At 35.6% G+C, this 15,944-nt stretch overlaps 2 protein-coding genes across 6 annotated transcripts in view; one reads left to right on the top strand and one right to left on the bottom strand.

Moving 5' to 3' along the window:
• Positions 1–9,189, top strand: part of LOC103317005 (glutamate receptor ionotropic, kainate 2) — a 661,640-nt gene extending 652,451 nt beyond the window's left edge. For both annotated transcript variants that reach the window (XM_031926014.2, XM_031926013.2), the window contains one exon: positions 8,819–9,189. In XM_031926014.2, the coding sequence (XP_031781874.1) occupies positions 8,819–9,061 (243 nt within the window). In that variant the 3' untranslated portion in view covers positions 9,062–9,189. The remainder of the gene's footprint in view (positions 1–8,818) is intronic.
• The window catches only part of LOC100115618 (Kruppel-like protein 1), a 343,702-nt gene that overhangs the window by 253,540 nt on the left and 74,218 nt on the right, over positions 1–15,944 (bottom strand). The window lies entirely within an intron of this gene.

Genomic DNA, 15,944 nt, shown 5'->3' with positions numbered 1-15,944 from the left:
CGCTCTCGTGGCGCTCCTCGAGCATGGCCATGGCCAGGGCGAACTTGCGGTCGCGTATCAGCGCCTGCACGAGGATATTGGAGGCACGCTGTGTCTCGGGGTGTACGGACCCATAGTCTTGGCGTTTGCGCTCGTAAATGTGCTCGTGGGTGCGCAGCGACTCCTCGCACCTGCCCTGCCAGGGCAACAGCTGGACGATCTTGCACTTGGTGGTCATGGTCTGGGCCTGCTGCAAGCGAGTTATGCCAAAGCTGCTTCAGCTGGTCGACTCTAGAGAAGTTACAGTGCATCGCGTGCGTCACGAGGGTGCGATGCTCCCTGTTGGCCGCCCCGGCTATGGCCCGCACGTTGCCAATGTTCTTGATGTTCTTAATCTCCTTGATGATGTCGAAGTTGTTAGTGGCGATGCTCTGGAAGGACTCGTCGATCATCTTGAGCAGATTAGAACTGCCTGTATTGCTTCAATCCTTGTAATTATCGCACCTCTTACAGTCCTGCATTTTGATGGTCTTAAGGTACCTCTTCTCAAAACCTGTAATAACATTATTATTGTAATCAACAAATTGAAATAATTAGAATAATCTTTTACCTCAAAATATTAAGACCATTGAAATTAGTCTATTTAATCACTCGTTTTATTCCAGCATAAAATTTTAAAACATAATATAATGTGATAATCGGAATTTGGAATACCTGATTTAAGTAAAGCAGAGGTATACATGCATTCAAGTAGGATGTGTTATGCACGAGCTTGAAAAATCTACAGTAATTGTCCATAGCGATAGACAAGTGCACTTCCAGTGCAAATTTTACTTCAGGCGAGTGGTGAACTTCTTAACTTCTTAGTTTAAAGACTGGGATTGAAGCTGATTCTATATACATATCAACTATACAACAACCAAAAGGATAACAGTCGACAATTATAAAAATTAGATTATTTATATTTCTATGATTTTCTCACCAATGAATAACCAATTTTTGTCTTTTTGGCTGATGTGTACATAGAATCAGCTTCAATCCATGTAATTATAATACAAATTGTATTTAGAATTTACTCTTGTTATAAAACCTTCATATTATATCTATTATGATTAAAAATAAAAACCTCCATTGACCATGGCATTTTAATGACAATTGAGAAAAATATAGTTTGTTCTATAAATCCTTATATAATACAGTGCATAAAAACAAAAGTAAAATTATCTAACTAGACACTGTTATAAGCGTTTCAGTCATGTACCCAAGGCAATCAAACTAAACGAACACCGATAAAAGTTTAAGGAACCTCTAGTTTTTTAAATATTTAATTCTTAGGGTTATTTAGAGGAGAGTTTAAACCATTTGGATCCTTTCTTATCATGTTTCATCTAGTTTTGACTGGCAGTTTATTGACTGCTGCTGGATCGGTTAAATTAGATTTTATATCTGGCTTGAGTTCAGATCTACCTGCATAATAAACAATAGCACATGGAACTAGATCTAGATCGATCAAACAATCCTCAGCATTCAAATCAAATTTTGATATTGCTGTATAAAGTGAAAAGTCAGTTTCTTGATATTCAAGATAGCTTTTAACAAAATCTTCGACAGTTTGTACAGTTTCAACAGGATCGAAGAGAACTTAGAAAACAAGAGCGAATGACATACTCCCTTCATTTACCTGACTTAAATACGGTCAATCAGAGCCCCAATACTAAGTACTTATACTTTCTGATACTCTGGTGGCGTTTTATTTGAAGATACGTAAAAGAAATAAATTGCGAATTAACTACTCACTGGGATGCACAGCCGAAGGCACATAAGTAGATTCCATTGCTGCATTCCAGCTGTGAGTGCATGGACAACTTTTATCTTCCAAGATATGTGCATATTTAGGAAAAACCTTTATGAAATCTCGCTATAATCAAAGCTCTAAGCCTGCTAAATCCGTATTTCCACCTGTAAGAAGAATCCACGATAAAAAGTCTTCTCTTATTTATTCTGGAATGCCTTTTGTCACTTTCTTGACTACCTCGGGTAAATCCATACTAACATACATCAGTTCTGGAGTTTTATACAACTTTGAACCCAAAGAAATTCTCTGAAATATATATAAAATTGAAATAGAATATTTTTTAATAACCTGTTCTTTATTGAAAATTTACAACCTACTATAGAACTACCCAATTCTTTTTGCAATTTACATAAATATCAACTCTGATATCTATATTGACATTTTCAGCTTTGCTCTGACTGCTTTTATAAAGTCTATCAGATTTGCTACTGAACTCTTCTTTCCTAATGTCAGGACTAAGTCTACACGATTCTGTAACTGTAGGGTGATCCAGGTTAAAAATTTGAATCTCGTGGAATTCTTTTGGCCGCCAGTACATTGCTTGTTTCAAATAGTAAGCTATTGTGGTATCAATCTTCCATCAATCACAACGCCTACTGTTGTACTTGAAGCACCACTGTCTATTACAATACAAGTTTCTATGCCTAGCATAAAATCCTTTAAAACTGAAAATGTTCCATCAACAAGTAGTACTTCTGCTGGATTAAACAAATCTATATTTGGTATTCCCAATACACGTTCTGTATCTGTGCAATAACCATTGACTAATTTTTGATGAACAGGATTGCATCGTATATAACAAGAAGCATCATTGGGATGTTGCTCTAATCTCCTCTCAAAAAAATTTGAATTTAAAAGACCAGTCCACGGAAAGATGTCGCTTAGGTTTCTTTCTTACAAAAATCATCTTTCTTCAATGCTGATTTTTCAAGATACTTGACTCAAAAGCTCAGACACTGTTATTAAAGAATCTTCATTCAATAACTAAGCTACATCATTTGCTGCACTTTTCACTAGTTCATTATTCTTGTTTTGTGTAAGCATTATCCATAATATACACAGAATAGCTTATGTCTTTGCAATACATTTTTTCATAGTTGCTAGCTATAAACATCTGGCAGCCTCTTTCCGGTAATAAGTCTAAGGTCCCGTCAGAATCGATCACTGTTGGCAATGGTGAGATACAGTGTCTCCTGCATTAGATTATTCTTCAACAATGTTGTGTCCTCTTAGCCGTACTGGTCTCTCAGATGCATCCCTTTTTCTTTGATTGAGCAATCATGTTTTATGGTGGATAAGCAAGAAAAGTAGGTAGCACTGTCTCCTGTCTCGATCTCCAGAGCCAACAACCAGCTTATCTTCCTTGAGTGACCAATTGACGCAGGTGGCTGTTCGATTCGACTTCAGCAGCACCCAGGCTGGTGTGCACTTTCCCTCCTCGCTTTGACTCCAAACGTAAGCAGTCTTATCGGCAGCGCAGGTTAGAATTTTGACTTCAGTTGACTTCAGTTGAAAAAGTTGACTTCAGTTTTTTCAGGTATAAAAATTTACGATTTTGTAAATAAATAAAATAAATGAATACAACAGACAATTACTATTAATAAGTGATGACAAAAGTTTTTTCATAGTTTAAAACAGTTTTCTTCATTTCACGAACGCTATCTTCTACATTTACTAGTTTTTTCCCAATCAAAACAGTTATCTTCGGATTTCTACTGATTTTTCAGTGAATTTGATTCTATTATGTTATTAAATTAACTGTTGAAAACTATTAATATCTGGTACCACCTGCAGTATACTGAAGAAAACTGAAAAAACTAATAATACCTGTAAATAAATGTTGTCTTTGTCCCCATTCCACTATTCTTTTGCTCAAAATTTCTGTTTTGTTCAATTATCTTCTGTTTTAGTCTTAGCGCTTCAGATAAAGAGACCAATATAAGTGTGAACAATTATGTAATTTTATATAAAATCATATATTACATCCTTACATAAAGATCAATTAATTTAATTATCATTTTATACAATACTAATCTAAATTATTAAATAAGTCATTATTTAGAACATTTTTCGATACATCGTGCGTAAAATGCACTTTTACGCACTCACCGCTCGCGTTTGAGCACATTTTACGCTTTGAAAAAAAACGTTCGATACAAATGCGATAAGTTGATTTTACACGAGTGGGAAGTTTGTCGGACAAGCGAAGCGAAGGTGACAATTTTACGAGTATAGAATTAACTTTTGCGCACTTGTATTGAAATATACTATTTTAACAATCCTTATAAAAAAAATATCAAGTGAGATGTTCAGTCAAAATTTCATCTGTGATTTTGCGAACGGATTTTTGAAATTTTACAAATAGATAAAATTCAGTTGGTAATAATCAAAAGACACTTTATTGATTGTGGAATCACTATGATTCTCTCACCTGAGATTTTCATGTCTAATATTTTAAAATCAAAATATTGCTCAAAATGCTTTAATGCATGTATTTTTGAATAAGGTTTTACTATTTCAAACATAATTATCAATTAGAACAAACTTAATTAAACCTTGAACTGACCATAAATATAACCTTATGGGACTATACTGACCCTGGATTCGGATTCAGCGACCCCAAAAACCCCTAAATGTCATGGTTTGATTTTACTTTTTATAAATCTTTATGATTTGACCTTCAACTGACCTTGACCATGACCTGATAGGGTTGTAATAAGCCCGGATTCGGATTCAGCGCCCGAAAAAATCCCAAGATACCATGGTTTTAGTGTATTTTTCATGTATTTCGGTAATTTGACCTTCAACTGGCCTTGATAAAGTTCTGATGGGGTTAAACTGACCCCGGATTCGCATTCAGCAAAAACCCAAAGATACCATGGTTTAGTGTTTTCTTAATGTATTTTGATAATTTAACCCCTATTTGACCTTGACTTAAGATCTGATGGGATTAAAATGACCCTGGATTCAGATTCAGCGATCCCAAAAACATATAAGTACCGTGGTCAAGTTTTTGGGACTTACATTTTTTTTATTGTGGGGCTGTGTAATTGATGAGAATGTTGAAATATTAAAAATTTACATTAGCTTTGGATGTGCAGTCGCACGGCTTCCGGGAATATATAAAACTTTAAATTTATATAACATATATTTAGATATTAAAATAAAAATATATATAGCATTATTCAAAGTCTATAATTAATTGTAATGTTTGTTTAAAACATCTATTTGATTATAAATTATGTTTTATTTTTGCAAATTTATATTGTTTGATATTAGTTTATTTTTCCCTGATGAAAAAACTCATGTGAGTGATCTTTACATAAAGAAAATGATTACTTTTTTATATCTGTAGAAATAATTATTCGCAGCACCCCTTACATCTATACTAAATCGGCAGATTACATCTTATTATATGCATAAATACATTGTAACGAGCGGCCGCGGATTCGTATCACGCGCGTCGTTCGGTCGCGCGATAATGGCTCGGCAGCCGAGCGCGGTGTTGCCAAGTCATGCGCAAAGGCGCGCGTGAGAGGCCACGCGCAAAGTCAGACAAATTCGGTCTAGCAAACTGTTCAGACACGTGCGCGCAACCGATAGAGTAAAACCGGGCATATATTAATAAAGGTACAGCAAGTTAGCCAACCCATTCGGTATCACCCGAACCGACAGTGGAATAACTCTCTCAATCGCATAAGGGAGACTGATTAACCTCAGTCTGCGGCCCCTGATTCGGGTACCAGAACTCGTGATCACGGAGGCCTTCACGTTTTAAAAGGCCCCACAGACGTGAATTTATACACGTCGCATAGAGTCGTAACCCTTGGTGAGAGTTCGCGGGTACATTCTGGCAACCCCACGTCTTCCACTTCGCATTCGAAAAAGTGGCTCCGGTTTACACTATATAACCGTGAAGTCTGCTACCACTGCCACACAGAGTCCAACTCTCCGGGGTACACAATGCGAACGGAAGCTTTCGATATTCGTAATGTGGGGCTCGGCTTCCCGACCCTGTGTACTAGTGCGTCCGTCATACTAGTCATCGGTTCGGAACCCGCCGTGAAGCAGGCCCCTTCCGATATTTATTCCTTTCGAAAAGCGTGGTGGGTGTCCGTACGCGTTGGATCAACGTTCCACAGCTTTACCATTGCCGCTTCCAGTCTCTCCCGGAGAGAGGGTGGCTCTCTGTCTGCCCCGCTACACACGCCTCGGTTCCCACAAAGGCATCGTTCGAAGTGGCCTTTAGGTACCAATCGCATAAATGGTGCAGAACGTCAGGTTACGTACTGAGCTAAGCCGCCGAAGCGGGACCCGGCCAGTACCCCGACTGCCCTTTACCGTTTGGCTATCATTAGGGTCCAGTCAACGACCTTAACTCCTGGATGGAGCCTAATCGCTTTCGAAGAGCAGGAGAGAGCCTCTGTCCCCGTTCGATGACTCCCTCCCAGGGCCCGTCGCTTTCAGTTTCCCTACTAACCACGGGCCCCAGGCGAGCCATGACAGGACACAGATCTATTTTATTATATAGAGAGGCTTGCACCAACCCTTCCTTTACGCGGCCTTTGACTCGTCTTTCGGTGCGAGTTCTGCCATTTGGGTGCGATAGCTGCTATGTGGTCGCAGACTCGAACGCTCGACGCTCCGTTGAGAGTAAACAAGCACACCCTTTTGGTACCCTTTAGCGCTTTCAAATTAACCGGACGCTGCGAAACCCAATCGTTTCTGTGCCTGGGGGTCGTGGACATCTATCACGACGAGGACGTCAGAGAAATTGGTACTTGTTTAAGACCCCGCAGCACTTCAACTCGAGAGTTTTCAAGTGAACCTTGGCCATTAAACTTTCGATAGATAGTAATCCCGGGCAAGAGCATCGTCGAGACGAGATTACGAGACACACGAGGCCAAGACCATCCTCATCGATCGCGCGAACGCAAAATCCAGCAGCACCCGCATCCAGACCACCTAGGACCTGTGCAGCCAGGCTAGAAGCGACGCCTCTTCGCCATCAGCCGTCGAACGACCACCGTCGACCTTGCACGCCGAAGATCGTGCCCCTACGCGCACTGCGAATCCCTGTAGTCTCCTGACACTCACCGAATTAATACCGACGTGACCTACAGACGCCGATGCCGAGATTCGTGCCACCGGACGCTCAGCTCGTCTATCAAAATCAGTCCTCTCGCGCGCCGCGTATAATCTTATGTAACTTTAATTGACTTCAATATACGACTCATTGACACGACATAAGGTGTTCGTATTGTCAACCCCGACTTTAACTTCCGACTTTAACTTCGCCCCGGTACTTCAGCTCAACATCGCATTCGAGAGGATTTAATATCAGTGGATTGTTTTCCTTTTCTCCGGTCGAATCCGTCTCGCGGGTGAACGGCAGTTCCACGTTTCGGTCTCGAGAACGATTCAGTTATCTCGCGAGTGTGCTGGTTTCCTTCGGATTACCGTCCTTCTCTCTATCTTGTGTTATGTCCCGAAATAAGGGTTATCTTGTCTATTGTAAGGGTTATCTTTTCGTGTAGTGATTAAATCGTAGTGTTAAGGATGTAGTGAAAAGCGTAGGATACTTGGCGCCAACACCTGGACGCACGAGGAGTAAGGTGGTCGGGCAATCTTAGAATAGGTCGTCCAGCGTTTGCGAAATTTGCGTAATAAGTGTGAGAGTGAGTGTGTAACAAAGTGTTTAATCGGGAGTGTTATGTGATTGTTTCTCAAGCTTTGAGGCACGCGCGAGTTACGCGGGGTATTTTTCATGTGCGGATATCTGCTTGTCAAGGTTGTCTATGTTCACAGGTTATCTCCATAATTTGTGCAAATCTTGGTTTGTAATTGTAAGAATTTAATAAGAATATAAAGTTCCGTCTGATAACCCACGTGTTTCAATTCTCCCGAACCGCTCTCTCTCTCTCCTTGCCGTTCTCGAGACTGCAGCTAGCCGAACATAAACATCCCGCAAAACCCCACACCGGGAAACAAATAGTCGCGAGACTTTTACGCTTGTTGAGAGCATCTGGTGCCACTGGGTTACTTTCCAAGCCCCGGACGAGGAATCGCATAGTAGCTTGGGTAGCACGAAAAACCCAAGTTACTCCGTATGTCCTGTTCTGCCAAATTAACGAATATCGCGTTTTCTGTTTGAGTGGGCTAAGTTTATGCGACATTCACACACACATACACACACCACACACACACCCTGGCAAAAAATCTCGCGATTAATCGCATGATTAATCGCGTGATAAATCACTTGATTTCTCACGTAATGTATCAAGTGATTATTTTGCGTGATTTATCGCGTGACATATCACGTGTAAAATCACGCGCAAAATTTAAATATTCATTTATATTGAAATAAATTGTTTATTTTCCATCTGAATAATTATAAAATAGTTGATGATATTGATAATTCATATGAATAAATTGCAATAAAATAGAAAAAAAAAATTCCCCGACCAAGATTTGAACCTCTGTCCTTCACTTGACAATCCGATTTCTTACTACCTGAGCTATTTGTGCTGTTGCAAGTTTCAAACACCTAATCAAATCGTACATAAAATATAATTATATTTATCATTTTGTATAGATTATACACATACTGCATATATTAATAATAATAATAAAAACATTTTTGAAATTTTCATTATTTATCTTACAGTATCCATATATCTATTTTATTGCAATTTATTCATATGAATTATCAATATCATCAACTATTTTATAATTATTCAGATGGAAAATATACAATTTATTTCAATATAAATAAATATTTAAATTTTACGAGTGATTTCTGGCGTGATTTTAAACGTGATATATTACGTGAGAAATCGAGTGATTAATCCGTGATTTTTTCGCCAGGGACACACACACGCACTCACACATTTAGACAAGAAAGAAAGAGTGAGAGAAACAAACATAATCTGATGTGCATATATATTTATACATACATAATTTTTTTAATAACTCCTTTTTCAGATAACATTTTTTGAAGCATTAATTGGAGAATTAAAATTTGTAATAAACATTCGTGCAGTCACAAAACCTGTTAAGATTAATAAGAGTAGCAGTAAATCATCTTATGTTGAAGGGCATAGTATTGGAAAATCAGATTCGATCAAAGATTCCATAATTAGTTCAATACAACAGCATGACTATAAAGATACCATAAGCGTCAGTAAACTGAGTCAAGAAAATAATACAAATAAAATGATGACATAGATTTCAGTACATTTGTGACAATGACTGCATTATGTCATTTTTATTAATAAAGATAATATAAGGTTGTGATGTTTGCATATTTTATAATTACTCAATAACTATTAATTGCAATATAATAATAAAACTATTCAACCGTTTACGTTTCCTTTAGAATAAGTAATCCCGCACTTACATCTATTCAGGATCATATTGCATTTTTTAATTTTAATTTGTATTGTTACGTCGTGTTAGTGTGATGTTGTTTATTGTCCCTATTGCGGCATGGCCAAGGCAGGGATACCGTGCTTCATTCAGACAACCCGCAGATTAGTTCAAGCTATTGTTAAAGCTCAGTAATAGTAAAAATTCTTTTATTCTTAAAATTAGTTTAGCAAAGGAAGGGATATCACCTAAAAAAACGCGCCTATCTATTTACCTCACGGGTGGCGTGGAAAAAAATAGAATTACTATTTTGAAGATAAGTTTGTATAGTAGTCCTCTTTTAATTTAATTTTTATTACATTGTTTCTCCCCTGTTATTTTACATTTAAGCGGGCAAATGCGAGCAAAAAAAATGAAAACGATTGCTAAAATTTTTTAAAGAAAATGGTTAGTAGTTCACATCAAATATACGTATATGATTATGTATATATGTGTGTCTACATGTGCGTAAACGCGGAAATTAGTACATGCGTTATAAAAAATATGGTGTACACCAATGACTAAGTGGGCTTTTTGGCCTCGTGTGGTTGCAGTACGCCTTGACTCGTACTGCAAACTTCACGCTCGGTTTAAAAATGCCCACTTTACGCCCTTGGTACACAATATACTATTTCATACATAATTTAAAAATTATGTGCACAATCATTTAAGTATGTGCACAACGACCTAATTTATTGTGCACAAAAAACACCCACGTGCGCTAACTTCACGATACAAAAATGGACTGCTTTAGTACAATACACACTTGGAATAAGTCGTTCTTCATGGTGCGGTATTTAAACGCAATCGCTGTGCTCGGGCATGCCCGAGTATACATGCCGTACCTTAAGATAGCATTCAAGGTAACCATTACACCATCTATGAGCATTAATATAAATTACAGTGTACACATCTCTGTGATTTTGGCATGCACAATCACCTGTTACATGTTATATCTAAGAATCGAATTTGTGCACAATACGTTTGTGCACAATAATATTTGTGCACGATTTATGTTGTGTGCACAAAAAATTGATGTATACAGAAAAGTGTGCATAACTTTTCGTTGTAAAATAATAAATTTTATTTACATTTACTGTGCACAAAGATCTTGAGCCAAATTATTTACTTTAATAATTTATTCTGTGCACGGTATTTTGTGCACAATCCATAAGCTTACAATGTCTGTAATTAATTATTTACAACTGAGTAAAATTTAGGAAAAAGAATACAGTAATTTTGCTCGAGTAGATATGGGTGCAGAATTTGATAATGCTCTGAAAATTCTTGTTGCTCCTGATACACCAGAAAGTCGTACGTATCAACAAATTCGCACATTTCGGCGTCGAGAAAAATAAATATGCAGAAAGTGTTAAGTTCCGACAAATTGTACAGCTACAAAGTGAATCCATTGCTAACTCCTACTACGATTAAACCAAGGAGCTACGTTCTACGAATACGACACATTTCTCGACAGGATGCTGATTGGTCTGTTAAAAATAGTCCATAAAAGTACATTGAAATAGATAAGACATCTTATTGAATTGAATAGTAAGTTTTAATCGCCATTTTCGTATTAAAACTAGATTAAATTCGATAGGGTCAATAGAAGTCGATTCAATTTTATATAAAAAACAATAATTAAAATATATAGATGGAAAACAGCAATTAAAATCCATTGATTTCTCTATAGATTTTAATCGATTCCCATTGACCCAATCTAATTTAATTAAGTTTTATCGCAAAAATCGTGATTAAGACTTACTATTTAATTTGATAAGAGGTCTTATCCATTTCTATAAACTATTTTTAGCAGGTGAGCAGCTCCTACATGGTCTCACCGATCCTGACATGCACGACGAAATAATCGCCAAGAAACCTACTACATTCAAGGACGCTTATGAAATATCACATACATTGGAGTCGGATGAGGTTACCTCTACTTCTAATAAGATACATGCTCTATCTTATTTAACGATGCATTTCAAGCATAAACGGAATGCTTCGCATACATCGCGCAATGCTTCTCGGAAGCAAGATCATGGCGAACAACAAGGTCAGTACGTTTGTTATGGATGCGGAGAACGTCACAAACGCAGTAAGTGTCCATTTTGTACTTCTGAGTGTCATAAATGCAAAAAACGTGAGCACATAGCGGAAGTTTGCAGACATTCATCTTTGCTTTCTACTATTCAAATACAAAGTTCTGAAGAGCCTGCACAACAAATAGACACATTAAAATGTTTCAACGCAATCGAAGAAATCCACGCTATTGATTCTTCTGGTAAGAAAATACTTCAAGTGCTCATTGAAGGCCACAAATTAAATATGGAATTAGTTTATGGTGTACCATATAGTTTTATAGGTAGCGATACACTTCGTAACCACAAACGCAATTTTCAATTGCAGCCAACTTCTAAGAAATTCATGAGTTACTCGCAACATCGCCTCAACTGCATCGGTACTTCTCTGTTAAAATTTCATTTGGTTCTACATTTCGTCAACTTCCAGTATATGTTATACAAGGCTCTTACGATTCCTTATTTCGTCGTTAATGGATCGCACAATTCAGTCACGAAATTGATTGGATCAAACACTTTTTTTCAATCAAGGTTAATGCACTTTCTACTCTTCCACCTTCATTAACTCGTTATCAACACCCTGCTAAAAATATGCGATTGAAATCGATGGACAAAAAATGAATCGATTCCGAGTCTATATCCTGCATTTTACGTATAAAAGCGATTATATTCAGGCTACTGCGTGTGTAATATATTGATGGCATTAGAATCGATTTAAAACGATAAAATATTGCTTATTTAAATCGGAACCAATGTATTTGTGTTCACTTTAAAAACGGGTTTAATGATTTTTTATATCTAGAATAACATTTGATATTATTCAATCTTACTGTATTCGACTATGCAATTGTTTTTACTGATGTGTATATCGTGGTGTTAATCGATTTTAATAAAATTTCAATTCAAATCGATTGTAGTTAATAAATCTACTCTATCTTCTACTGCATTTGACCTTTCTTATATAAAGTTAAAGTTGTCTGGATATTAATATAAAATTTGTTAATTTTTAAATTGTTGCAACAATTTTTGTTGATTATTTTCAGAAAACATTTTATAATAATATTTTTTTGAAAACCCCCATTCATCTGGAAACTATATGTGTTTGAAGTATATCTATAAGTATAAAAGTGCCCTTCCAAGCCCAAATCTTAAGTAAGTCTGCGGTAGCTGAAAAATGGAAATTCTGAATTTTTGCCTTCGAAGAAATGTCATACCTGATAATATAGTACATATAAACATTGTTTTATCTTTTTTACATTATACCTGAATATATTTAAAAGTTTAATTCATTTTTTGAACAATTTAGAAAAAATACAAACAAAAAATCAGATTTTTCATTTTTTGGCGATTTAAGGTGTATCCGACCCTTTAAGAAGCATAGGGTCGACTAAAATCGACTAGTTTCGCAATTAATTTAAACGATTCTAACCGAAATATAAAGGTTTTTTTCATAAGAGATATTACAAAACTTTGATCATTAAGGTCACCTAAACTGTTATCAAAATTATTTGTAAAATTAAACTGATTCAATATCGACTAAAAAATTGATTCATATTTATTGAAAGAATCCCAATCAAACTGCATTAAAATAATCATCGCATAAAAGTCGATAAAAATATCTTCATTTTGATATTTAAATCGATTGAAGTATAATTGGATCTAACCGTAAAAAAGTATCAAGATCGATTAAATATTATATAAACGAATTATTACCTTATGAATCGATTCAAATTTATTGATAAAATCATGAACAAAGCATATTAGAAAAATGATTATTATTTTTATTATTCGAATTAATTAAAGTACTATTAAAACCAATCCTTTAAAAAATAGATTAGGGTCGATTCAATATTATACTTATAAATTACCATTCAAAAAGATTCAAGTTTGTTGACAAAATGACAAATAAATATTAAAAGTATGATTATTGTTGTGATCATTTTAATCGAATAAAGTAACATTAAAAGCTAATCCTTGAAAGATAGATTAGGATAGATTTAATATTTCACTAATAAAGTACCATTCAAACAGATTTATGTATACTGATAAAATAACATTTAAATGATATTGCAAGAATAGTATTCGTTTTGGTTATTAAAGTCTATTAAACTATATTCAGAGCTATTCATAAAACTAGTATTGGGATCGATAAACTATTTAGTAATAATTAGAGATTTTAAAATCGATTAAAATTAGTGAAAAAAAATACAATGCAACTGCACTAAAATAATTACTACATAAACATCGATAAAAATATATTAAATTAAATACTTATTTTTTGTATTAAACCCGATTGTAATTAAAAACAATTTAAATCGATAGGAATTTAATCGACGAAATTTGTCTGGTCGATTGAATGGATTTAAAACGATTAAATTCGATTAAATTTAAATTGATTTCAATCGAATTCAATCGCATATTTTTAGCAGGGTACTTCCCGACCAATTTCCATGCATATCCAATATTGCATAATTTCAGTGCAGGTAAGACTCTTTAACTAACATTCCTAGAGCAGATATAAACTTTTTTAGTTGTGGTTTATAGCCGGGAATTATCTGCACGAATTATTAAGAGTACTATAAAAACCATAAAAATTAATTAAGATGAATATAAATTCGTGCTCAACTGTCTATAATTTACAATAAAGGAAGAATCGGTAGTAATATATAAACGTAATTTGCGCCGATTTTACGAATATAAACCACGATAATATTCGTATCGTTTATTCTGTCGAACTTATATAATCCAATAAACAAAAATAAGTTAATTTGGTATCAATTTGCCTAAATAATTAAAGCCGTATATAAACTACAAAATTTTATAAGTTTTCTTTAAATAAGTAATTTTTTAAATAATAATTCATTAAATATCTGATTTTGCAAGTAAAAACCACATTAATATTCGTTTCTTTTATCGTATATAATTTATATAATCCGATAAACTAATTTTATTTAAGATTATTTGAAAATTCAAGCTACAGATATAACTGAAAAATGATGATAATTAAGATATGAAATTAATATATTGTGTAAATAACTTTTTTTTCTGATCCTCTGGGACCGTCCACAAAAATTAATTTTTTTCATTAGAATGTATTACTTTTATAACCTCGTTAAAAATATCACGTTGTCTCTTATTAAGTAAGTGAATATTGTTCGAATCATATGAAGGTGCTAATGGAGTAGTGAATTGTCGCGCGGGAAGCCCCTTAGGCGTGGATTCCCGCTTGTTCGTGTTCTGTAATTCAAATAGGAAGAGGTATGGGAGAAAAATAAAGAAGTCGATTTGAGCGAAAACGAGAGTGATTTAATATGCTCAAAATGAGAGGGGAAAGCCGTCCGGCATAAAACCCCTCTCGAAGATATCACAAGCTGCGGAACAAAGAAGTGTGGACTATGAGTGTGTATATCGTGTACTTGATCGACTCTCAAAGAGTGTTTTCACTTCGTGTCAGCGGCGCAATTCCGCTGACTCAAGTCGGTAGCGCAGTTCTACCGACTTGCACGATTCGACGCGCGCGTAACCACGTTCGCGGAACCGGTCGCGAGTCAAGCACGGCGTGCAAGCTGAGATAGAGCGAAAGAGAGAGAGAGATAGAAAGATCAGCGGAAGCACCAGCACCACAACACTTCGGCGGACGTTTTCGTACGAGCAAATTCGCAAGGTCGAAATCGATTCGTCGCTTAGCTAGACAGCGTGAGCTGTCAACAGCTTGGCGTCTTATCGAGAACTGAACTCGGCGCTCGTCCAACCGCGCGCGACACGAGGCCGGCGGTGCTGTCAGCGAGCGCAGCAGGTCGCGAAGTCGCTTACTCAACTCGAGCACGGGAGATGGCGCCACGGGCTCTACGTCGACCTCGCGGAGTTCGCTCGACGCCGTTTTCACGGCGGAACTCTTCTCCTCGGGTCTCGACGGAACAGCAATCATTAAAGTAATTAAAAATTTAAATAATTTCGTCAATTAAAGGTAAATCATAATCACGTAACGTTATTCCATGTGAAATAAAATTATTATTCATTTTCGTTAAGCAAGTTTGTTCTGCAATTTCATCATTTAATTTAGGATCATAAAAATAAGTTTTATATTTATTGTATAGTTCTTTAACATTACAAGAATGATGAAATATTAAAATAAAAGAATATAACTTAATGAATGCATTGGGGAATTGATAATTTATAGCTTCCTGTAAACATTTATCCCATTCATTATCCGCTGATATTAAATGTAAAGCTAATGCTGCTTCATAAAATGAAGAATATACGATACCTTCTACAGTTTTTATATTCTCAAATGATGTGGCACCTTTTACATGTAATAAAAACATACGTAAGAAAAATAATTTACGTTTTTTAGGATCAACAAAATACTGATTACCTACTGAGTAACTGATCAACTAAATAATGATTGGGAATTTAAATATATATAATAAATCTCGTGCTAAAGAATTAATTTTGTTTAATTTAAACCAAGCTGTTAATGTAGTATTCACATTACGATCTATTAATTCTGTTTCAGATCCTTGTTTAAAATATACAAATTGTTCATTTTCTAAATGGACCGCTAATCGATAAATTACGTGGGATTGATCTTATAATTTAAATTCTAATAATCTATACATTGC

This window comes from Nasonia vitripennis (genome assembly GCF_009193385.2).
Source record: "Nasonia vitripennis strain AsymCx chromosome 3 unlocalized genomic scaffold, Nvit_psr_1.1 chr3_random0007, whole genome shotgun sequence".
Lineage (NCBI taxonomy): Eukaryota > Metazoa > Arthropoda > Insecta > Hymenoptera > Pteromalidae > Nasonia > Nasonia vitripennis.
Note: the sequence above shows the minus strand (reverse complement) of the source record. Positions and strands in the feature narration are given on the sequence as shown.